This window comes from Anopheles stephensi, chromosome 3 (genome assembly GCF_013141755.1).
Source record: "Anopheles stephensi strain Indian chromosome 3, UCI_ANSTEP_V1.0, whole genome shotgun sequence".
NCBI classification, from domain to species: Eukaryota; Metazoa; Arthropoda; class Insecta; order Diptera; family Culicidae; genus Anopheles; species Anopheles stephensi.
In genome coordinates, this window is record NC_050203.1 from 4510423 (window position 1) to 4532042 (window position 21620).

A 21620-nucleotide genomic window follows, 5' to 3' on the forward strand; every position below is an offset into this window, starting at 1 on the left:
CCGCCCTTTTCGCGTTCTAGCACCTCCAACAAGCAATAATCCACCAGCCAACACACAAAAAAACAACAACCGTGAGGGGCTTTGCAATCGTGGCCCCAAAGGCGGACATACACGCCAGCGTTTGTAGTACGGGGTGTGCCGCCACCCCGGTCCGCGTTATGCCCTCGCGGAATTAAATGGTCGAAAAGAAAATTCGCTTCCTTGCGCCCCCATTCCTCCCCCCAGCGTCCTCTCCACCCTACACCAACAGGGGTGAATTGTTTCGTGGTGAGTGCCATCCCCGAAGGGTGGCCAGAGTTTCGAGCGCGAGCGAGACGCACACCGCTTTTGCACACGAAAACACACGCCTGTTTCGGTTTCATTCGCGCGCGTTCAAACATTTTGTCGCCATCGTCTTCGTGTGCCGGCTAAGTTTAATGTGCACTCTCTTTACGTTTTTCTTCTTTATTTTCTATTCCGTTCATTCACTGCCACCCCCATAAGGCCCTATAGCGAATGTAAACTCCTCCGCCACACACATTCCCTCTCTCTCTCTCTCCCTCTGACTCTCTGTATCCCTCGGAAAGAAGGTTGGAGGTTGTGTTTTTCATACTGCCGCTTGTTTGGCATGTCATTTCCTTGGGGCAAATACAGAAGAAGAAGGCACAAACCGACCAACCACCCGACCGACCAGAGTCGACAAAAATCGACTACACCGATGATGACGATGATGATGATGATGGTGATGAGGTATCAGCGGGGTGAATCCGTGAACGGTGGGTTAGGTGACGGTGGTGGTCGTATTTCGTTGTGTGTTGGAGGTTTATGTTGGTTAAAAAGCAAATACTACCCTCCCTGCTCCCTCGCTTCCTCCCGCCCTGGCTTTGCACTCCTCCCCTACATACAAACACATACATATGTGGAGGAGGGGGGGTGATCGAAAGGAGGCGCAGCTAGAAAACACGAATTTTCCTTGATAATTATAGAATTGAGCGAAAATTTCTCTGTGACATTTTGGCATTTTCGATAGCGAGCGCTAGAGCGGCCACTTCGGTCACCAGAGCCGGTGCATGCGACGGCTGTGACCTGTGCCGCATGGCAGGAGGAAAATTGGCTCGGTGGAAGGGTCGGGAAATTAACTCATGCCGACCGTTTCAACGGAAAACACTAGAACAACAACAAGGCTGCTAAAATGCATCTTATGGAAATTGCATTCATCCTCCCCTCCCCCCCATCCCTTAAAAAAAGTGCTTCAACCCAGCGAACGAACTGCTGAACCATTTTGTGTTTACTCTTACTTGACTTTGTTCTTTTTTTATTAGGTTGTGTTTACATATTTACTCGACTTTCGAAAATATTTTTGCAACGCGGTGTACATATTTTTCTTGGACGCAACAGGCAACACACGAACCGTATACACCAGTGTAATGAACGGAATTCTTTTGATACTAAATTTGACTCAGTAAATTCTTCCATAACCTATAACCGCCGCTTTCAAACCCCCGTCCGAAAAGGAAAACAAACCTCGCCGGGCCAATAATATGGGATGAGGAAAAACTTACGCTGCAACCTGCATGCACTTTCACGCACACTCACACACTGTTACGCACTTCGTAATATTTTGTGAACAAACACTCAGGTCAAGTAGGCTGTGTTTTCTTCCGATCGCTTTGTTATCACTACGCGGTTTTTCTTTTAACGGATTTTCCACCAAAATACACGCGCGCACAAACACACAACGACCACTGCCGTAGGTCTCAGAGTGGGTGGTAGGTGGGTATTCAGAGTGACCGCCCGATGCACCACCGGCGTTTGCACGGATTCACACACTGCTGCACAACCGCACCGCGTTTCGTCTAAAAAGCGCGCGGCCACATACACTCATACGCACACGCAGCACCCGGAGAGAGGCATACACACTTCGGAAGGACTTTTCGAGCAGAAGGGTTGGGAAAAACACGCCGGGGGGAGGGTTGTTATCGCAGGGGAAGGTTTTCCAGTACCGCACTCTCACTCAGCTAGAACTAGGTAGGGGGAGAAGAAGAAGAAAAGATAAACAACACGGTTTTTCGTACAAATAATAACACAAAAACAAAATTAAAAAAAAAAAACCAGCACTGTTGGGAAAACCGAGGGTGTTGAAGTCTCTTGCAGAGGAAAATATTACGGGAAAATCCATCCAACACCCTCTAAATCCACCCCAAGCACGGGGCAAGCATTTCCATCCCGCACCATCCCGTCGATCACACACACACACAAATCCACGATCGGGGATTTTATTTATGAACAATTTTTGGCACAAACTTTATCTAGCAGTAAGCTACTCATAACATGAGGCAGCGAAAGAAATAGTTGCACAAAACTGCGTTTGTACTTTTTTTAGCGTTGCTACATTTTTATCACAAAAACACATCTTTCTCTAAGGTCACTTTATGGCCAAACAAACACACACACACACACACACACAAATACACACAGGCCACTTTATCTCGTTTTCAGGCGGCACAACTTTATCTCGATTGCACGTTCTTCTCTTCTGCTGTCACGCGAATGTAAGTTTACCGCCCCGGGGACTGAACGCACCAAAAACGGTGTTGGTGTGCGTATACTATGTATGTGTTTGTGTGCGTATGTGTGCGAGAGCAGGACGGTGGGGTGGGGAGGTTGGTTTGGGATGCTGCCAAAGGGAGTTGCAGGTATCGGCTGGCTGGCTGCCCGGGGGACACATACACACACACACACGCCTTCCACTTAGATATTCGAGTATTCCCAGCTTCCGATCAATCTGCTCCCGGTGAACCTTCACACGACAAGGGATGTGGGGTGATGCAGAGAGGAATCTATTTGACAGAAGACACTGGTACGCACAGGTTCGTCTGGTCACGGAGCACTTGTCCCGGTGATGGTGAAAAACACCCGGGCCGTACTGATGCAACCTACGTACGGGAGTAGGTAAGGTGTGAAGATGGTGGGGAGTTGCAAAAGGGGGGTTGCTTTTGACAACCGGGGAAAAACTGTTGGCGCATTAAAAAAAAAACGCGACCGAGTGCAGGGGGGACAGATCGGTACCGTTGACAGGTTTCTGGTTTTCGGGCCCGTTGTTCGATCGTAGTAGGCTCGGAGGGCGATTTCTTGTTGTTGTTGCCCTGGGGATTCTTCTGTGCTACTAATTGTAGCTGAATTTCACACTCCACTACTAGGACCGTTCGCCCCCGTTTTAAGCGCCCTTCAGCCACGGTGAAAGACGTTGTTGGCCCAGGGTCGGTGTCTAGTGCTGCTGGCTGTAAGGTGGTGGACAGACGGCCGCTTCTTCTTTGTACCACCTGCCACCCCAAAACGACGAGACATTCGCACTCTTCTCCTTCGTACGCACGCACATACGGGCGAACACACATACACGCGCGCGTGTAGTTACTGTTTTTCTACGCAATGGTTTATTCGCCCGCACCGCGACGGACGGATACGGATGGCGCGGTCAGACACAGGGGGGAGGTGTCCTGTTTTGGAGCCTGTCCCCGGGAAAAGAGCAGCCCCTGGGCAGGCCAGCATGTAGTACAGCTTTCGATTAGCCCAGCACAGCACACACACAGGCCGTATTCACAGGGCAGGCGGATTCGCACGACGGTTCCAGCAAATCTTCCAGCGTTTTTCCCTTTTTTGGATACCTGCCGTGCTGGTGCTGCTGTTGTGCTCTTCGCTTGGGGGGGGGGAGAGAGAGTTTGGAACTAATGAAGGGCCCAACACACACTGCAGCTGCAGCTTTTGTCAAGACGACGGGACGACGCACCTACACGGGACACCACATACGACAAACACAGTCACACACACACACACACACACACACACAAACTCAGAGCCAACCCGGAGCGGGTGGGAAAATCCTGGTACCTTTTTGGTAAGTCGCGCGTGTACACAGCCGAGACGCAAACGAACGGAGCTGGCGCTGGTTGCTGCTGCTGCTGCTGAAATTTTATTTTTCTCCCTGTTTTTTCTCGCTTTTCTGTTGCTCTCGCGTGCTCGCTCTGGCCGGTGGCGCGTTTCGGTGTACGATGTAGCTGTCTCGGTTTGGCACACGCACGCACGCACAACGGACCTGACGGTTAGTCCCGAGGACGATTGTGTACGGAACGGTTCACCCACGAATGACTTTCAATCTCTTGTTTTTCGTATAAAGTTCAACTAAAAGTGAAGCGATGATACACTTTCTGTTCGTAATGTAGCTAAACTAACCGGCTTCGGATTTACTACATGCTTTTGAGCGCGCTAAACGACAAAGTGTAGCTGACCGTGGTTTCCGTACGTTCGACTACTCGGGACGCTTTTGGCAGCTAGCTCGCGACACTTTCCCTAGGAAAGACAGCACTGTGGGTAGCCTTTCCGGACGCAAGTAATGTCATTAGGATGACTTTTGGTTGAACATATTTTGCAAATTTTACATGCGTGCAACAATTCAAACATTTTATTGAATCTTCTCAGCTTCACAAATGTTAACTAATCTAGCGAAACCAATAAAGCCATCACAATTGAAATGAAATCGAAATTTTTCATGTCGTCATTTTCTCTCACAGCGGATCCATAAAATAAAAGATTTAATTTTACATTTATGTTAAAAGCTTTTTTCATCATTTTCGATCACAAAATAAGACGTTCTGCCGTTTGCGTTTCACAAAGCATTATAAAACTAGCTACGAAAATAAATGATTTGCGAATTATTTTCCAAACCCACAGTTCCAAACTGTCACCAAGCGTCAAACGCCACACTTTTGTTGTTTGGGAATTGTTCAGCTGTCAAAAGTGTGTTTATGCCCACAAAAAAAAAGAGTTCGCGTTCTTTTACCAACAATTGGAGCGAAAACTTTTCCAACTGCATTTACACCTCTTTATTGGATTGTATACTATATTAAGTACTACCCACGATGAAGTTAGTCAGGTGAGTAAGCGCATAAATGGATGCTCATTCTTGCAGCAGTGCAAATGAGCTTAAACCCGGTCCTTCCAAGAAGGACGCCTGTTCTAACCTCAAACGGGTGTTGTGATACCGGTTGTTCGGGTTTTGTTTGCAGATTCTTGATGAAGCTGAGCCACGAAACGGTAACGATCGAGCTAAAGAATGGCACACAGGTTCACGGCACAATTACCGGTGTGGATGTAGCGATGAACACACATTTGAAGGCGGTAAAGATGACGATAAAGAACCGGGATCCGGTAACACTGGATTCGCTTAGCATCCGCGGTAACAACATTCGATACTACATCCTGCCGGACAGCTTACCGCTGGAAACGCTGCTCATCGATGATGCGCCCAAGACGCGAGCGAAGAAACGTGAAGCAAACCGTGGGGGACCGCGCGGCCGCGGCAGAGGTACCAGGGGAGGACGCGGTGGACCACGGGGCGGTCGGGGTGGTGGACGTGGACGCGGCAGGCGTTAGATGCGATCGCGGGCCGGATCGCAAGCATCCTCAAACATTAGCCATAAGAGACAAGTTCATTTACTATAAATATTTGAGTCATTTCGAGCGGATACACACGAAAGGAATGCGAGCGAAATAAATGTGTGAATTAAAATGGGTAAGTCAATCCATTTACTCATGCACATGAATAATGGTCACAAATCACAGTTTCGTTTAATGGTGCTGTGTATTTCCGACGAATCAGTCATACTCCGTTCACAAGCACGTACAGCCCGTAGACCAGAAAACAGATGAAGAACAAACAGGCAGCTACTGCGAATGACTTGGAATTTTCCTTGTGCATCTTTTTCAACTGCTCTTCATTCGTTTCCAGCAGTTTTGCGATTTCCTTCAGCTCGAGTGATAATTCGCGTCTTCGTTCTTCGGGCAGGGTAGGATCGTTCAAGTTCCTTTCCATTCTTCGAACGCGTTCGCGCAAAGCTGCTATCGTGTCATTTGTAGTTTGGATCTGAAATTAAGCAAGAGATGGTTTAATTGGTTTCCACCTACATCACTAAACCTATCAACTTACTTCCTTCTGCAGTGGACAAGGCTCCATATTGCACTTTTCAACTGGAATGGAAAGAATCACAGATTTGGGTAGGCACTGTTTTTAACACGGTTTTGTTTGAAGCTGAAGAAGCTAGCGTTTGTTGATAGGAAGAAGTATCCACGAAGCACGTACAGTGGGTGAGGTGAATATCGCACGGCTCATAAAAAACGCAAATTGAAATGGAAAGCTTTGTTACTGAAGTAAAATGCATTAAACGAAGCAGCATTTTATTGTACGTGCTTACGTGCTTCAGCCGCACGGAAAATTAAAAAAGAAATAAAAATTAGAAAATGAACGTTCGTATTCCTCCGCGGGACAGATCGGATTTCAACCACTGTACAGCATTTTGACAGCCGCAAAAGCAATGTCAAACACGCGGGCGACAAAAGCAAAATAAAGCAACGTGCGTGCTCAACTTCGTCCTACAAATTCGTAAACAAGACAGTGATTTAGTTAACTTTACCCCGCAAAACAGTTAAATATAGTTTACCAACATGTCTCTGCACATAACCGACGCCACGGAAGGCCAACTACAGGTACACTTAACCACCAAGCAGAAACAGTACGTATCGCTCTCGTAGCCATGGCACGACGAAACCACCATCGCCATCACCATGCTCATGTGGCTTTCTTTGCAGGTATGCCGTTCCGGATGTTCCATACTCGATTCGCGCCAACGTCGGGTCGAACGAGCTAAATACGTTGCTGGGCACACTGCTCAAAGACTCGGGCAAAGATAAGGTGGCTCGGATAAAGTTCGATTTCCTGCTGAACGGCGAGTTCGTGAAGACTCCCCTGTCGCAGCATTTGAAGGAACGGGACATCTCGTTCGAAGATACGATCGAGCTCGAGTACGTGGAGCGCTATCCTGCACCCGAGCCGCAGGATTGTCTGCTGCATGACGATTGGGTATCGGCGGTGCAGGCCAAGGATGGATGGATTCTTACCGGCACGTACGACAATACGGTGAATCTGTGGAACACGAAGGGCAAACACAAGCTTACCATCCCCGGACACGTTGCACCGGTAAAGGGGGTGGCATGGATATCGTTGAACGAGCAGACCGGTGTGTTTGCCAGTGCGAGCCACGATCAGACCGTCATGATCTGGGAGTGGAATGTGACAACCAACTCGGTCGAGTGTGTGCACGTGTGCAAGGGGCATGAGCGCGGTGTTGGCTGCATTGCGGTCAATCCGTCCAAGACGCAGATGGCCTCGGGTAGTATGGACACGATGCTGAAGATCTGGTCCACCGAACTTCACAACGACAAGGGAGAACCGTCCGCCTCGAAGAAGGCGAAGCTGGAGCAGGATAATGTCCGCACGCCGGTAATTACATTGGCCGGCCATCGTGAGTTTGTGTCGGGCGTGCAGTGGATCGACAATACGACGGTCGCTACCTGCTCCTGGGATCACACGATCAAGCTGTGGGATCTTACGCTAGGCGGTGTCAAGACGGAATTTACCGGCAACAAGTCGTTCTTTGATCTGAGCTACTCGACGTTGAATGGCATGATCATTACAGCTTCTCCGGACAAAAATCTTCGCCTTTATGATCCCCGTTCGAAGCGTACGTTAGAAGGTATATTGTTCATTATAGCGCATTATATTAACGATGTTGTTTCCCCCATTTCAGAGTGTAATTTCGTCAAGAACACTTTCCTTGGACACACGCAATGGGTACAGACGTGCCGCTGGTCGACAACGAACGAGTTTCTGTTCGTTTCCGGCGCGTACGATAATCGCGTCAAGATGTGGGACTATCGCTCTCCGAAGGCTCCCATCTTTGAGCTGATCGGCCACGAAGACAAGGTTCTGGCGTGCGACTGGTCCAACCCGAAGTACATCCTTTCCGGCGGATCGGACAACGCGCTGCGCGTGTTCAAATCGAAAATAGCAGTTAACAACGCGACGGACGATTGAACGATATCCGGTTTTAGATGTTAAGCAAAACAAACTGTACGTTTGGAAGTATACAATATAATACATCTGTAGCTTTCGGACAGAGGATGGCAATGCACGTAAATTATCTTGTTTTATGAAAGGAGAAGAAAAAATAAATGCCGAATTGTTTTTATTCCACCACCTCTCCTACTCAAGCGTTACCGACGAAACGCTTCACCGGCGAAAGCGTTACTTGCTGTCATCTGTTTGACGTTTCATTGTGGTTGATGATTTGCAACATTTATTTGGTACTGTACAACAAGAGGTAAGCACAACTCGCCCGCCGCGTCCGAACGTTTTTATTGAATTTGTTACATTTCCCAGGCAAAAATGCGTGAAATCAGTACCATGGAAGTGGATCTCCCGCGTGGGGAAGGATTTCGATCGTACTTTGTGCAGAAAATCGAAGAACTGCAGCTCATTGTGGCGGAGAAAAATCAGAACCTGCGTCGTCTTCAGGCACAGCGAAATGAGCTCAATGCCAAGGTTCGGATGTTGCGGGAGGAATTGCAGCTGCTGCAGGAACAGGGCAGCTACGTAGGTGAGGTGGTGAAACCCATGGACAAGAAGAAGGTCCTCGTGAAGGTCCATCCGGAGGGCAAGTTTGTTGTCGATATAGACAAAAACATTGACATCAACGACGTGACGCCAAATTGCCGTGTGGCGCTGCGTAATGAAAGCTACACCCTGCACAAGATTCTGCCCAACAAGGTGGACCCGCTGGTCTCGCTGATGATGGTGGAGAAGGTCCCGGACTCGACCTACGAGATGGTCGGTGGTCTGGATAAGCAGATCAAGGAAATTAAGGAGGTGATCGAACTGCCGGTCAAACATCCGGAACTGTTCGATGCGCTCGGTATCGCACAGCCGAAGGGTGTACTGCTGTACGGACCACCGGGAACCGGCAAGACACTGTTGGCCCGTGCCGTAGCCCATCACACCGAGTGTACGTTCATTCGCGTGTCCGGTTCGGAGCTGGTGCAGAAATTCATTGGCGAGGGATCGCGCATGGTGCGTGAGCTGTTCGTAATGGCGCGCGAGCATGCACCTTCGATCATTTTCATGGATGAAATCGATTCCATCGGTTCGTCGCGTATCGAGTCCGGCAGTGGAGGCGATTCCGAGGTGCAGCGTACTATGCTGGAGCTGCTGAACCAGCTGGACGGGTTCGAGGCGACGAAGAACATCAAAGTCATCATGGCAACTAACCGCATTGACATCCTCGATCCGGCCCTGCTGCGTCCCGGTCGTATCGATCGTAAGATTGAATTCCCGCCACCAAACGAGGAAGCTCGTCTGGACATTCTGAAGATTCACTCGCGCAAGATGAACCTGACCCGTGGTATCAACCTGCGCAAGATTGCGGAACTGATGCCGGGTGCTTCGGGTGCGGAGGTGAAGGGTGTGTGCACGGAGGCCGGTATGTACGCGCTGCGTGAGCGCCGTGTGCACGTTACACAGGAAGACTTCGAGATGGCCGTGGCGAAGGTGATGCAGAAAGATTCCGAGAAGAACATGTCCATCAAGAAGCTGTGGAAGTAAGCGAACTCCATCTCAGCGTAATCTAAGGTCAAATGCTTTTGGGGACAATTCGTTTGGAAAGTCCAATAAAACAATAAAAAATCTTTACGAACGATATTCTTCTAGTGTTCGGGATGCACAGTGACGGGGTCGTCGAAAGAACATTCTATTTGGAGGATTCATTGTCTTTAGAAATCCCGGAGGCCATATGATTTATTTATTAGAATTCGTATTCGTTAGAAAAGGGGACAAAAAATATACTATTACGATTAAATAAAATCGATTTCAGCGTTTTTCGTGGAGATAAAACAAATTTACAATATTGTTGGTAGAAAGCATTACCCCGGAGAAAATAATACTACAATAGCCAACCTTTTTCTGTCACTCACTGTACGCGCCAGCTGTCAAACATGTTAAACCACCCGAAAGAGCAGCAAAAAAGCAGCAAAAAGAAAACGCCGCCACAGAGAAAAGCTTTCCGGACCAAACAGTGCAGCAACGACGCGGAAATAGTGAAAATATTTGTTTTAAATCTACTTTTTAGTGGCTGTTTTAACACAAAACGCACCGAACAACACACACACACGCATGCAAAGTGGTTTGTTTGGCAATATAAGTCGGTAGTGTGAAAGGCAAGAGCAAAAGGAATTGAACGACAGCTATCTTCCCCCCGCAAGCATTAAAATGGCTACTCAAGCAGTAAACAAAACCGGCTCCGGATGGCCTCGACGAAACAGCCACGGTACGGGATTGACGGAAATGAACAAACTACAGACGAACCAATCGATGACTCTTAACAGGACTATAAACCTGTAAGTATTGGCAGTACGGTAACGCGATACCAGATACTCCTATGAATCGAGGGTACAAGTTTCGGAACATCCGGAAGATCCCCCTTCACGTTCTATTCCAAAATGGCTGTCTGGATGGTGTAACTATTTGTGTGTGATATTCTTTGTTCACGCTCGTTCGCAGCTATCCACTGACTAACTACACGTTCGGAACGAAGGAACCCTTGTTCGAGAAGGACCCCTCGGTGCCCGCCCGTTTCCAGCGGATGCGTGACGAGTTTGACAAAATAGGAATGCGCAGATCGGTCGAAGGTGTTCTGCTGGTAAGTGCGGCCGTGAAGCAATAAGAAGTGGATGCTGTTTGTACTGATGTTAAGGCTGCTATTGGGCAGACCTACTATCCGCCAAACTTGAGGGATTTCTTTACGGTAGCTTCGATCCAGCTAGCATTCAGGTTTCCTTCTCTGTTCATAAATCAGGGCTGTTTTCCGTCTCGCACTTGATATTTCTCCTTGTCCGTTTCTTCAGCTCGTTCGCGTACCTTCCAGGGAGAATGATTATTTCTGCAGAGCGTAATTCTCAAAAACCCCTATCTCAATTTCACATCCCTCACCTACTTCATCCCTTTTTCGGGCCTCTATTTCCTTATTGTTTCTCCTAAGGTCGCCTAAGGCCGCAACCATATCATAAAACTAAATGAAATCATTTCACCGTAGGTTCATGAACACGGTTTACCGCATGTATTGCTGCTGCAGCTGGGCACCACATTCTTTAAGCTACCTGGTGGCGAACTGAGCGCTGGGGAGGACGAAGTGGAAGGCCTGAAACGACTACTAACGGAGGTAAGTGGCCGAGAGTTCCATTCGTCTTAGACGGAACGAAATCATATTGTATACCGCATGTAAGAAACGAAAGAAAAATATTTTGTAAACTCCCTGAAAAGAAATATTATCTAAAAAACACAACAAAACCAAGGCAAGCGTTTAGCAGCTTATAATTTATGTAAAAACATGTGACAAAAAGGGATCAACGCAACGAGATCTTTGCAAAACAAGGCCCAAATGCCGATAGTAGATGATACTTAAAAGCCTCAACAAGATCATATGTATCCGCACGGCTGTTGTATGTTAAAACTTTGTATTAATTGTAAAATTACATCATTATTTTCTCATCGAATCTCTCCGTCTCACTGTTGGTGTTGCTCGCCGTTTGAAACAGAAAAATAGTAACAAAGTTGAGGCCCAACATATCAAATCCCCATCTTGCTTTTGACTAACCTACCGAACGGCACTGTTCAATTCGAACTGATTCAAAACGAAAAGCACCTACGCAACGGGGAAAGGTATTATGCAGATGAAATTGTTTTGTAACTGCTGGCCATGTACCGTTTTCCGCGCGTTTGCCGCAGTGTAGGTAAGATTAAAAAAGACGCACGTTTGTAATGAAAAGTAGCAACTTGAAGATCTCTGATAAAAAACAAAAAAACAACCAAAACTCATGTACAACTCACGCTATATTTTATCCAACCTTTATGATGTATTACGTTTATGTATGATTATATGTATATTTAAAAATTTCATTCCTTAAAACCTTATAAAAATTCCTCCTTGCCAACCAAACAACAAAAAAAACCCCCATCCACACACACACACACACAACAACAACCAAACAACCTTCCTCCCCCTTAGACTCTAGGACGGCAGGACGGTGTGAAGCAGGATTGGATCGTCGAGGACACGATTGGCAACTGGTGGCGTCCGAACTTTGAACCTCCGCAGTACCCGTACATCCCGCCGCACATCACCAAGCCGAAGGAGCACAAGCGTCTGTTTTTGGTGCAGCTACACGAGAAGGGTAATGTGATAGTAATTGAAAAAACAAACAAAAAAATCTCTCTCTCTCTCTCCTTCACTCTCATACGTTGTTTTGTCGTATATGGCCACTCGGGTCGGGGTTGATAGTGTGCGATTAGCAAGCAGGATATCGTAGGATCGTTCGGAGCTCCGGCTTTCCGGAGACGCTAAATGTATGGAAACAAAAGGACAAGCTGACTTAGACTGTGGCTAGAAGAAGATTGTAACGTTAAAAGAAGGTTTCGTACGTGGAATGGTGAACTTTTGTAAGGAAATGTGAATGTAATCCTGGAGGATGGGAAATGGATGTTTGGAGGGCAAGCAATGGCACTAACGTGTGCATTAGGAAGAAGGACTGATTTTAACGATTTTTCATGCGATAATCTTGTTGTTTTGGCGATTTACCAGACTATCTATCATATTTGTTATCAAGTCAGTAGATTTAGAGCAGCTAAGGCCTAAAAATTCGAATAAGACTCTATTAAGACTCTAGGATCCAAGGGTTAAAGCTAGTTAAATGAATTCCGTGCCGACTAGCCACTCACTCGCTACGTTTTATCTCACTCACTCGTGAGTTAAATATCGCTTCGATAAATTAAAACACGTTGGCTAGATGATTTCACCACCACCAGTTAATTGAAACGTGCTGAGTGAGTTAAAATGTGAGTGAGTGAGTCGGCTAGTCGGTACGGAGAGTTAAATCATTTCTCATCATTTCAACTCACTAGTCTAACTCATTGATTTGATTCACGTTACTGATCGGTTACTCCCTTCACTAGTTAAAGCATCCGTCCAAGCGGTGCTCAAGCTCCTAGACAAGATGGACTATATTTTACAGCATCTGCAGTTAAGGCTGCCTTCGAACTTCATTAGCATTATAGAATAATTTTCCAAAGTCCAAACGGAAGAAGAACCCAGAATTGCTATTGAGGCCTTAGACCCGCTTTTTTGTAGAACGCTACTTGAACGCACAATTCTAACAAAACACCTTACATCGCCGAGTTTGGTCTAGATTCTTCTTCCTAATGCAAACCACGTTACCACTATCAACCACGAGCGAAAGAAGCGATTTGCTTTATCAATCCTTTTACACTGCCCAAAATGTTTTATAAACTTGACCGTCTGTAAGTCTGTAAATTGATAAAGCAATAACCCTTCATGTTGTTTTGCAAATCAAGCGCCATTTTCGTGAAGCCCTACACTCGATCGAAATGAAAATGTACCGTTGTGTTAGCAAAAAAGCAAAGTAATTGGATGTGCGATAGCGGCTTGATGCCCCCAAAAACCCTAAGCCCACAGCGGTAGGGCTTTTTGGCCCCCACTAAAAGAGAAAATGGGGCATACAACCCCTTGACACACGTGCTTTGTTGCCCGCCTGTACCCAACAACAAATGTGCTATGCGAAAAATGAGAGGAACTGTGTATGGAAGAGGGAAAATTGTAATCGAGCTCGAGGACGAGCTCGAGGTTTAGCGAAAGCAGGACGATCTAAATTACTCTGCGCGTTTTAGTGGATAAAAGCTTGTAAACCAACCGGGTTTTCGTGTTTAAGCTAACGATACGATTGTGAACCCTGTACACACCACCACCATTGCTGTAACGGAAGCCCCGCGCAATTGAATTGAATTTCGTTCTGTTTTTCGCACACGTGTTAATGGAAAATTTTGGTTTGGTTTGTTCTCTGTTTCCCCGACCTCGATCTTGCTGTGGCCCACCTGGTGTAGCGCTTTTTGCCGTACCGAAGAACTACAAGCTAGTAGCGGCACCGCTGTTCGAGCTGTACGACAATTCGCAGGGCTACGGACCTATCATATCATCGCTACCGCAAGCACTCTGCCGGTAAGGACACCCGTTTTCTTCCGCCGTCCTCTTCATCCTTCTTTGTGCCGCAAATAATGTAATCCCGTTTTGCTTCTTACAGGTTTAACTTCATCTACATGTAAGAGGGCAGCCGGAGAAAGTGATTGCTCGTCGCCACCCCCCCGCCCAACTAGCGGCAGTTTGGAAGGGCTCCATCCGCTTTTAAATCTCGCCTCGCCCAACTGGCTACAACGGGGGGATGGTCTTTCTCGTCTGCAGCCAAAGCCAGAGCTAGCCGGCTTCCGACCCCGGGAGTGGATGTTGAGCAAATGAAAGTATATATCTCTTTACCACACTGGTGATGGCTCGTATGTATGTGTTTGTGTGTGTGTGAGTGCATTAGTACGTTGCGCAGCAGGGGGGTGGCGCTACATTTACAGACCCCGGACCGGACAACATTATTTTAGAGCGATTGTACAAGAAAGAGATTTTTTTTTGTCACTTACCTTACTTATCTTACTTTTAATCCGCATATGAATGGCAAGAATAAATAACTTACGTACCTTCTTCGGGACACGCCGAACGAACGACGAGAAGCGAGCGAGAGCGTGAGTCCATCAGAAATCGAACATTTCTGCACGAGAAAGCAGCTTCGGTGAGTAGTGGCGGCATGGTTGCGTGTCTTCCTCGTTGCCGTAACCGCAGAAGGTACAATCGTAACCCACCGGTGGCATCCACTGGCCGTGGTTGGTGGCGCCTCTAGAGGGTGCGTTCTCGTTGGGCCATGCAGATGCTGAGCCGGGCGTGCAGAAGAAACAGCACGAAAGCTGTCCTTGGCTATCCGAAGCTGTATCCTGCCGCTCGTCACATACGTCCAGCAGCCCGGCCTGTAGTTGCTGATCGAGCGAAAGCTTCGTCCGCAGTAGGTTGGCCGTATTCTGGCTCAATCGATTCGCAAGCGCAGCCACCAATCGATCGTACTTGAAGCCACGGCCAGTGTGCAGCACCTCCAGCAGCACCCGGATGTAGTTTTGTGCCAACCGTAGCGTATCGATTTTGGAAAGCTTCTGCGGCGGTGTAGCTGGTCCACCACCGTGCTGCTGATCGACGGTGACCGACCGGTTCGCTGCAGTTGTCACACTCGCCGGAAGCGGTACGCACATCCGTAAACGGTCGAGCGCATCGTTCAGACCGTGCATCCGGTTCCGTTCGCGGAGATTCGCTTTTTTACGCTTAACGAGTGAAAGAATTCCTCCGCCGGGAGGCTTTCTTCTTCGGCGTGCCCTTTCCCCGGCGGATGGCGTTGCGAGAGGGCTCATTTGAGGCGTACGACGCGTGAAATATGCACCACTGGAGAGCAATAGGTTTTAATCGAATTGCGACGCATCGGGACGGTAATATATATAGGCATATTGGCCCATTTTCCACGGTAATCTAATTTTCCACCTTATCTCTGATAAGGGGAGCCCGCGACTAGAGGTAGTGCACGGTAGGTAAAGGGAAAATTCGACGAGGAAAAGCGCTCTCGGGGGTGGGGTTGGTTGGGTAAGGACGTTATCACATGCGGTGGGTGGATTTGTCAATACTGTTTAAGTGGTGATAATTCCTTTGCGGTGCACCGGCATGCGATAGAGGGTTGTTATTTATTTTACGCATATTACCAATCCGTTGTTCGTTAAGTCGTTATGAAAAACTTTCTTTCATTTACTATAAAAATAGTTCATTTTACTGTTAAACATAATTCCCCGAAAGATACGCATTGTTGCGTACATTTTCTTTCATTTTTCTTCGGACAAAAATAATTTTGCGCCCTTTGATTCCAGTGCATACAGTGAGTGCCAAAAGTATACGTCTAGCTACATAATTATTATTTTTATTATTTAATATGTTTAATACTGGTCGCCTGGACAAGCAGAACGAAGAGCAATAACATATGGCTAGTGTTAGCGACGAAACCAGGGGAAGCCACGCGAAGGTTTGGCCAGCTGATCCCTGCTTTAATCGCTGACGAATTAGAAGCTATTCTGCGCAAGGTGTCTATGAAAAAAGTAAATTTCATTAAACTTCCCGCTAGTTCTTCTCGGTACATCGGAAGCTATGCAAAAGAGTGGAAATTCTATTCCCAAGACGTTTCGGATAGCAGAAACAGCCCTGTGAGCATCAACCTAAATCTCATGAAAAAGTCGCGACGTTTCCTTTCGAGTTCTAGATTGATTCTATATAATAAAATAAATAATTCTAGACTTTAGCCGATTTTCTAACCTGGGTAATCATTCTCAAACCCCGCACTGACAAACACTTTCGGGACGCACTGTACCAGTACTTGGCTGCTTTCAATGCCGGGGTAAATCACCCCGAGAATGGCGTCGGCGCATCAAAGTCAACCACGACGGCTACTGACGGGCGTGTTGCGTGAGGGGCCCGGCCCGATTAACACATGCACCCGCGGTTGCCTAGAGAAGCGTTTGGAGCGTCGCGGTCTCGTCGATATTCGCATGCTTAGAGCACGGTGCTTGCTGGGGAATGCTCTGCGACAAACACAGTCCTTCGCACTGGTTGCTATGATGTGGGGAATAGTTGGGCCGGACGGTTGTTTGCTTCAATCAAATAGTTTGACAGTAGGCCGCAGCAGGAGAGCAACTCTATTCCCGCAGGATATTCGGCGTGTGTTCGGCGATTCGCTTCCTGGCCAGTGCTCGAGAATCTTCCAAACGGGTTCGCCACTCGGTTCCAATACTCCACAGGGTTAAGCATTCTTCCACACTCTGCGTACTGCAAGCTGCCAATCTTCAAACATGTCCATAGTTAACATCTACATTCACGACGAAAACATCTACAACGTGGAGAAGAAACCGCCCGAAAAGCCGCCCAAACCGCCGCTCTACCACTCCCGTTTCGAGCATCAGGTCCGGCAGGAGACTAAATCCTGCAAGGACGCACACCGTACGATGGGTTTCTCGAAGATTCCACTGCCCGGGCCGAACGAGTTCCTGAAGAAAAACTGCGGACCACGCTATCGGGCGACCAAGTCGGCTCCGGTTCGGCTCTGCACCAGCCACAAACCACCCGTCCCGAAACCGACCGAATCGGGCACCTGCCAGGTGTTGAAGGTGGTTGATTTTAAGAAGGAAAACATCAAAAAGGTCGTGGCGGCAAGTCCGAAAAAGGCCCGGCCACGGTACGCCGACACGCGCAAGGGAGATTTTCATGATCTGGAAAGATCGGGCCTGATGCCGATCTACATGTGCCGGCCAAAGTTTGGTAAGGTGCCGCAGTATTTGATGCGCCGCAAGAAGGATCTGGCCGCCCAGAAGGACCGGTTGATAGAGGATTGCGCACAGCAAAAGCCACGCTGCACATACATCTCGCAGGAGGAACGGGTCGAGTTGCTGAAGGTAAGATACAGGCGAGAGAGAGAGAGAGAGAGAGAGAGAGAGGTGGTGGAAGAAGGATTCTTTTGCTAATGCCCCTTTTTCGTTTTGTGTCCTCCAAAGGGTTTGAAGAAAAATTGGGAAAAGCTGCAGCAAGAGTACCAGAGCCTTCCGCTACTAACGGACACCGTCCCGAAGATGATACGCAAGGCCAAGTTGGAAAACAATCTGAAACAATTGGAAAAGGACATTCTAACAATCGAAAACAACCCATACATCTATCTGTACGACGACGAGCACAAGGACGGATAATGGGCGGTGGTGGTGCTTTCTGGAACCGTGTGGCATTAGAGTTTCCTTTCTATCACACTCATAGAAAATTGCTCCGTATACTTATCCTTTTTATTGCTTATTATTTTAGAAATGTGATTTTCCATTCTTCGCCTTGTGTGTGTGTGTGCGTATTTCTACGGCTGACCATTTTGGGCACGATAAATAAATAAATTGCGTGTGTATGTGTGGTTTTATAGAAAAAAGTGTCCTTTCGCAGTTTTATTGCCTGATCTTTACCGCAAGAAGTTTATCCTTCTTTGGTACCTTACTGGCATTGCGATCTGAGCCTGCCGACGAATTTCGTTGGGCAATCACTACCCCTCCAAACACTTTCATCCGGAGCTGTTCTCTTGAGGTCATTGTACAGCTCGTCATACAGCTTGTCATGGCACAACTCCTTTCCTGAGGAATGGGATTCCTTAATTCAGACTGATCAATGACGAGATCAGTTGGTGTCCACTTTTCAACAATTCCTCCCTTTCGAGAGACGTCCATTCCCAGTGCTAACCTTACACCAACTGGTTCTCCTTAAACGGAGCATCACAGATACAGCACTTGCGAAAGTCGACCAGCGTCGTGTCGTGCTCGAATATCGTCTCCAGAAACTCCGGCCGCACCGAATACCGTTGGCACATCTCGCACGTAATCTCGTCACTTTCGAGCGTAATCTGGATTTTGGTCAGCACGCACCGAAACACCTGGTGCATCTTCGGACAGCTCTGGCTGCTTGGCTCGATCGGTGCATCGCAGAACGAGCACACCTCGTGCATAATGTCCGGCGTTGGAATTAGGTCCGCATTTTGCAACACTTGCTCCAGCACTGGTTTCAAGTCGGTCAGCAGATACTCGTACTCGCTCGTGCTTTCGCCATAAACTATGGAGCGTATAAAGTTCCGCAGACAGCGCAATGCACTCTGCTGCAACGGCACCAGTACGGCGCGGTTGGTGAACAGATCGGCCAACCAACAGACGACCCGGCACGCGCTGATCACCTCGATCAAGCTGCAGATAAACGTATGCTGACTGTGCAGACTCTCCGCGATCGCTCTGCTGCGCTTGGTCTGATAGCTGATCTTCGCGCTCAGATGGATCAGCTGCAGCTTCAGATAGTACATGGATTGCTCGTCGAGCGAGAGGACCAGCACCATCTCTTCGAGCGGTTTCAGTGTGTCGGAGTTCTTGATGCCCTGGAACCGTACCATCTCCACCGCGTCGTGATAGTTGTCCAGCTTGTTGGTGTTGTTCAGCAGCAGCGCTTTCAGCGCATCCTTCTGATTAAAGCGACAGAAAAAGATGCTGGTCGGCGATCGAAGCGTCAGGTGATCGAAACGTCTCGAGGGATAGCCGAGGAAGAACCAGGCGGAACGGGTCCGTGATGCGGCCACACCGTACAGTGCGTATGAGCCAACGTTCAGGTCGCTTTTTACTTCCTGCGTCGTAATCTGCATGCCGTTCCGGGAGCGCGATCCGTTGACGAAGATGTGAAATATTGTCCCTGGCAGTGTCGTTACGATGTAGGTACGAGGGCACACCTGCTGCATCCCGGTCACCATAAAGTTTTCCATGTTCATCGTCACGCTACCGTGCAGCGTGCCATCGAAGGCTATCTCGAGCGCTAGCAAGTACGTCGCCTTTGCCACAAGGATCAGCAGCATTTCTTCTCCATTCGCTTTCCGCTCTACCTCGCACTCGATCGCCGAGATAGCAATGTCACGCTCGAGGTACGTAGCAACGTACTCGGCACAATAGACGCCTTCCGGTGCGGCATCGCTCTTCCCGAACCGGTACACGCCTAGCCTTCCGCTTTCGAGTCCAACCAGCAGAAAATGATGCTGCCCTTGGACGGCTACGTACTTGATGACGCGCGACGCTTCCTCCTCCTGGTGCACATGCTCAATCTTTGGACAGTTCGGTTCCAGATGGCACAGCACAATTTTGCCCGACCTTGTGCCGAACGCGAACCGTGCCGGATGTTGATAAATAGCACTTTCCCAGGCAAAGCACGTAATCATCATCTCGTCCACCATGATCTGCAGCTCTTCGAAGCTTTCGATCTGATGCTGATCGTAGATGTGCGAGTGCCACGTATCCGACACGTCGACGTACGTGTTCCAGCCGGATTGAAACCGTTCCTCCAGCCGATAAATCGTGAGCTGTCCCATATTGGTTAGGTTCGCGATGAGATGGTCACGAGGGTTGTGTTCGAAAATTCCGACCGGCGATAGCCACGACTGGACGTTATTGATGTACACCTTGGCAATGTTGGGGAAGAACGTCTGATCGAGCATTATTTGCTTGCGCTGCTCCATCGTGCTAGCATTGTAGATGATATCCTCGCGTGCCACCAGGGCGCCGGTGGGCCGGGCGTTGGAGCATTTGATGCGCGACAGTTCGTAGCAGATTGCTCCATCCTCGACGATGTGCCTATACTTCAGCCGTAGTACGAGTGTGTGTTCCTTGGCGCAAACTATCACCACTTCCCCGGTGCAGCCGATCGTGAACGGTTGGGTGATTTCGTCCGATTGCTGGAAGGCGGTCAGCTCTTGCATCTCCATCCTTGGTTGGCTTTGGTTTGCGGACGTTCGAAGCGTCCTGAAATATTTCAACATGAATTATTTCACTGCACTGAAAGCCGGTCTGCCGGAGAGATCTTGGGTGGGAGGGGTTGAATGACCTAAATGGATTGGTTTTGTATATTTATTTACTTCTAACAAGTAAAAGATTGAGCTTAGCTGCTCGGAAATTATTTCGCCGGTAAAATAATATTATGTTACGTGCAAAAAACATTGCCTCAATCTAGCCGCTGTCACAGCTGTCGGTATTTCTGACAGCGAGCAACACAAACACAACAGACAGCGAGGGAAACGAACCAGTGCCGCCGTTTGTGGAGCGTTATTTCCAGCATTACTTCCGTTGTTTTTCCTAGGAGAGCACTTGAATCGTTCATCAGTGTTCTTACTTTGTGCTAGTGCAAATTTCTAACAATGAGTAGCAAAAAGGGACTCGAGTTATTGCGCAGCATCGCTACCGTGATGACCAAAACCAACGGGTACGATAGATGTTTGCAGCAGGTATGTACCGCTTCATTTACCTTTAATTCTATTAATACGGTTAATACTGATCGGGATCTAGTTTCATCTGTTTACGAACAATTCACAAACTGCGCGGAAGTGAACTTTTTTTCGTTTTTCGGACGCTGTTATATAAACAGCGCGTTTGTTATCTCGCTTGTGGTGGTTGTAAACAAAGATGACGGCCATTGATTTGACAGCTGGACCCAACTAGCAAATTTGGAGCTTTTTATGGCGGAATGTCAATGTAAAAAAAGTGCAGTTTGGGCGTTTACTAAAAGCAAAGCTTTTATACTATGTCTAAAGCACGGAACTATCTATCTATCTTCCACCTTCAGCTCGTAATGGTCAGTGGAGGCGATGGACGATGCACGGCCGAGTTTAAGGTACAGGAGGAACACCTGAACCGTGCTGGTGGTTTGCACGGAGGATACACCGCCACCATCGTGGACGTGGTCACTACGTACGCGCTGATGACGAAAGAAAACGCCGTACCCGGCGTTTCGGTGGACATTCACGTGAGCTACCTGAAGGGTGCGCGGCAGGGCGACGAGGTCATTATCGATGCAAACACGGTACGGGCAGGGAGAAATTTAGCATTCCTCGAATGTGAGCTGCGCCACAAGAAGGACAATTCAATCATTGCCAAAGCATCGCACACCAAGTACATAGGAAGTAGTTAGACGGTCCGCGAAAAAGGACATCAAACAAACACAACAGGGATATGGTAGAAACAAAAAGAATTGGGTGTTAGGTTCTAGGTCTTTTTCTTTGCGTGTGTGTGTTACCTGCTTTGTTTAAACTCTCCGCGTTCGGCAAGAGTTGGATGCTGTACGGTTGTAGTAACTACAATAAAAACGCAATGAAACTTTACAACTTTCTTCGGGACCCTTTGGTTGTTGTTTTCGTTCGGAAAAGAAGAAATAGCTAGTAAAGATCGATTTATTTTCCTT

General features: G+C 48.0%; 11 protein-coding genes across 15 annotated transcripts in view; 6 read left to right on the forward strand and 5 right to left on the reverse strand.

Annotated features, from left to right (window-relative positions):
* Positions 1 to 1664, reverse strand: part of LOC118510211 (neuronal calcium sensor 2) — an 88787-nt gene extending 87123 nt beyond the window's left edge. The window contains exon 1 of the mRNA XM_036051760.1: positions 1542 to 1664. The gene's annotated coding sequence lies outside the window, so the exon portion shown is untranslated. The remainder of the gene's footprint in view (positions 1 to 1541) is intronic.
* LOC118510213 (neurocalcin homolog) overlaps positions 1 to 4051 on the reverse strand; it is a 108311-nt gene extending 104260 nt beyond the window's left edge. Inside the window, exons 1-3 of one of the 4 annotated variants that reach the window (XM_036051771.1) lie at positions 3868 to 3999; positions 3645 to 3676; positions 1542 to 2003 (exon numbers count right to left, since the gene is read on the reverse strand). The gene's annotated coding sequence lies outside the window, so the exon portion shown is untranslated. Of the gene's footprint in view, positions 1 to 1503; positions 1521 to 1541; positions 2004 to 2455; positions 2586 to 3644; positions 3677 to 3867 lie in introns of those variants that run through there. The other 3 variants (XM_036051770.1, XM_036051773.1, XM_036051772.1) reach the window with 3 other exon arrangements.
* Positions 4052 to 4711: 660 nt separating this feature from the next.
* LOC118510225 (probable small nuclear ribonucleoprotein Sm D1) lies at positions 4712 to 5595 on the forward strand. Its single transcript, XM_036051790.1, has 2 exons — positions 4712 to 4909; positions 5043 to 5595. Exons 1-2 carry the CDS (start codon positions 4896 to 4898, stop codon positions 5407 to 5409), a joined length of 381 nt encoding a protein of 126 aa, XP_035907683.1. The 5' UTR covers positions 4712 to 4895; the 3' UTR covers positions 5410 to 5595.
* A 3-nt stretch (positions 5596 to 5598) lies between these two features.
* On the reverse strand, positions 5599 to 6133 carry LOC118510226. The gene is made up of 2 exons (XM_036051792.1): positions 5963 to 6133; positions 5599 to 5899 (listed from the first exon to the last, which is right to left on the reverse strand). The coding sequence occupies exons 1-2, from the start codon at positions 5987 to 5989 to the stop codon at positions 5636 to 5638; spliced, it is 291 nt and encodes a 96-aa protein (XP_035907685.1). The 5' UTR covers positions 5990 to 6133; the 3' UTR covers positions 5599 to 5635.
* Positions 6134 to 6305: 172 nt separating this feature from the next.
* Positions 6306 to 8009, forward strand: LOC118510218 (ribosome biogenesis protein WDR12 homolog). The gene is made up of 3 exons (XM_036051782.1): positions 6306 to 6545; positions 6622 to 7553; positions 7620 to 8009. The coding sequence occupies exons 1-3, from the start codon at positions 6478 to 6480 to the stop codon at positions 7904 to 7906; spliced, it is 1287 nt and encodes a 428-aa protein (XP_035907675.1). The 5' UTR covers positions 6306 to 6477; the 3' UTR covers positions 7907 to 8009.
* A 93-nt stretch (positions 8010 to 8102) lies between these two features.
* LOC118510219 (26S proteasome regulatory subunit 8) lies at positions 8103 to 9565 on the forward strand. The gene is made up of 2 exons (XM_036051783.1): positions 8103 to 8192; positions 8252 to 9565. The coding sequence occupies exon 2, from the start codon at positions 8258 to 8260 to the stop codon at positions 9467 to 9469; it is 1212 nt and encodes a 403-aa protein (XP_035907676.1). The 5' UTR covers positions 8103 to 8192; positions 8252 to 8257; the 3' UTR covers positions 9470 to 9565.
* A 294-nt stretch (positions 9566 to 9859) lies between these two features.
* Positions 9860 to 14488, forward strand: LOC118510220 (cleavage and polyadenylation specificity factor subunit 5). 2 transcript variants are annotated; one of them, XM_036051784.1, is made up of 7 exons: positions 9866 to 10046; positions 10126 to 10260; positions 10424 to 10562; positions 10956 to 11081; positions 11928 to 12093; positions 13817 to 13931; positions 14014 to 14488. In XM_036051784.1, exons 2-7 carry the CDS (start codon positions 10133 to 10135, stop codon positions 14033 to 14035), a joined length of 696 nt encoding a protein of 231 aa, XP_035907677.1. In that variant the 5' UTR covers positions 9866 to 10046; positions 10126 to 10132; the 3' UTR covers positions 14036 to 14488. The 2 variants fall into 2 exon arrangements, with proteins under 2 accessions (XP_035907678.1, XP_035907677.1); XM_036051785.1 differs by having other exon boundaries at positions 9860 to 10260.
* Positions 14381 to 15222, reverse strand: LOC118510223 (neurogenic differentiation factor 4-like). The gene has a single exon (XM_036051788.1). The coding sequence runs from the start codon at positions 15209 to 15211 to the stop codon at positions 14510 to 14512; it is 702 nt and encodes a 233-aa protein (XP_035907681.1). The 5' UTR covers positions 15212 to 15222; the 3' UTR covers positions 14381 to 14509.
* A 1048-nt stretch (positions 15223 to 16270) lies between these two features.
* On the forward strand, positions 16271 to 17784 carry LOC118510221 (enkurin). Its single transcript, XM_036051787.1, has 2 exons — positions 16271 to 17287; positions 17387 to 17784. Exons 1-2 carry the CDS (start codon positions 16688 to 16690, stop codon positions 17573 to 17575), a joined length of 789 nt encoding a protein of 262 aa, XP_035907680.1. The 5' UTR covers positions 16271 to 16687; the 3' UTR covers positions 17576 to 17784.
* LOC118510217 lies at positions 17777 to 20860 on the reverse strand. Its single transcript, XM_036051781.1, has 2 exons — positions 20688 to 20860; positions 17777 to 20188 (listed from the first exon to the last, which is right to left on the reverse strand). The coding sequence occupies exon 2, from the start codon at positions 20149 to 20151 to the stop codon at positions 18106 to 18108; it is 2046 nt and encodes a 681-aa protein (XP_035907674.1). The 5' UTR covers positions 20152 to 20188; positions 20688 to 20860; the 3' UTR covers positions 17777 to 18105.
* LOC118510224 (acyl-coenzyme A thioesterase 13-like) lies at positions 20413 to 21547 on the forward strand. The gene is made up of 2 exons (XM_036051789.1): positions 20413 to 20667; positions 21006 to 21547. Exons 1-2 carry the CDS (start codon positions 20581 to 20583, stop codon positions 21348 to 21350), a joined length of 432 nt encoding a protein of 143 aa, XP_035907682.1. The 5' UTR covers positions 20413 to 20580; the 3' UTR covers positions 21351 to 21547.
* The last annotated feature ends 73 nt before the right edge of the window (positions 21548 to 21620 follow it).

What these genes read in the sequence shown, in the direction of transcription:
- LOC118510226 (XM_036051792.1), bottom strand. Translation starts at nt 5,989, where the DNA reads ATGGAGCCTTGTCCACTGCAGAAGGAA. An exon ending in CTTGTCCACTGCAGAAGGAA is followed by an intron (nt 5,900 to 5,962) that starts GTAAGTTGATAG and finishes GCTTAATTTCAG; the next exon opens with ATCCAAACTACAAATGACAC.
- LOC118510218 (XM_036051782.1), top strand. Translation starts at nt 6,478, where the DNA reads ATGTCTCTGCACATAACCGACGCCACGGAAGGCCAACTACAGGTACAC. An exon ending in TTAACCACCAAGCAGAAACA is followed by an intron (nt 6,546 to 6,621) that starts GTACGTATCGCT and finishes CTTTCTTTGCAG; the next exon opens with GTATGCCGTTCCGGATGTTC. An exon ending in TTATGATCCCCGTTCGAAGC is followed by an intron (nt 7,554 to 7,619) that starts GTACGTTAGAAG and finishes CCCCCATTTCAG; the next exon opens with AGTGTAATTTCGTCAAGAAC.
- LOC118510219 (XM_036051783.1), top strand. Translation starts at nt 8,258, where the DNA reads ATGCGTGAAATCAGTACCATGGAAGTGGATCTCCCGCGTGGGGAAGGA.
- LOC118510220 (XM_036051785.1), top strand. Translation starts at nt 10,133, where the DNA reads ATGGCTACTCAAGCAGTAAACAAAACCGGCTCCGGATGGCCTCGACGA. An exon ending in CTTAACAGGACTATAAACCT is followed by an intron (nt 10,261 to 10,423) that starts GTAAGTATTGGC and finishes GCTCGTTCGCAG; the next exon opens with CTATCCACTGACTAACTACA. An exon ending in GGTGCAGCTACACGAGAAGG is followed by an intron (nt 12,094 to 13,816) that starts GTAATGTGATAG and finishes CACCTGGTGTAG; the next exon opens with CGCTTTTTGCCGTACCGAAG.
- LOC118510223 (XM_036051788.1), bottom strand. Translation starts at nt 15,211, where the DNA reads ATGAGCCCTCTCGCAACGCCATCCGCCGGGGAAAGGGCACGCCGAAGA.
- LOC118510221 (XM_036051787.1), top strand. Translation starts at nt 16,688, where the DNA reads ATGTCCATAGTTAACATCTACATTCACGACGAAAACATCTACAACGTG. An exon ending in AACGGGTCGAGTTGCTGAAG is followed by an intron (nt 17,288 to 17,386) that starts GTAAGATACAGG and finishes TGTCCTCCAAAG; the next exon opens with GGTTTGAAGAAAAATTGGGA.
- LOC118510217 (XM_036051781.1), bottom strand. Translation starts at nt 20,151, where the DNA reads ATGGAGATGCAAGAGCTGACCGCCTTCCAGCAATCGGACGAAATCACC.
- LOC118510224 (XM_036051789.1), top strand. Translation starts at nt 20,581, where the DNA reads ATGAGTAGCAAAAAGGGACTCGAGTTATTGCGCAGCATCGCTACCGTG. An exon ending in ACGATAGATGTTTGCAGCAG is followed by an intron (nt 20,668 to 21,005) that starts GTATGTACCGCT and finishes TTCCACCTTCAG; the next exon opens with CTCGTAATGGTCAGTGGAGG.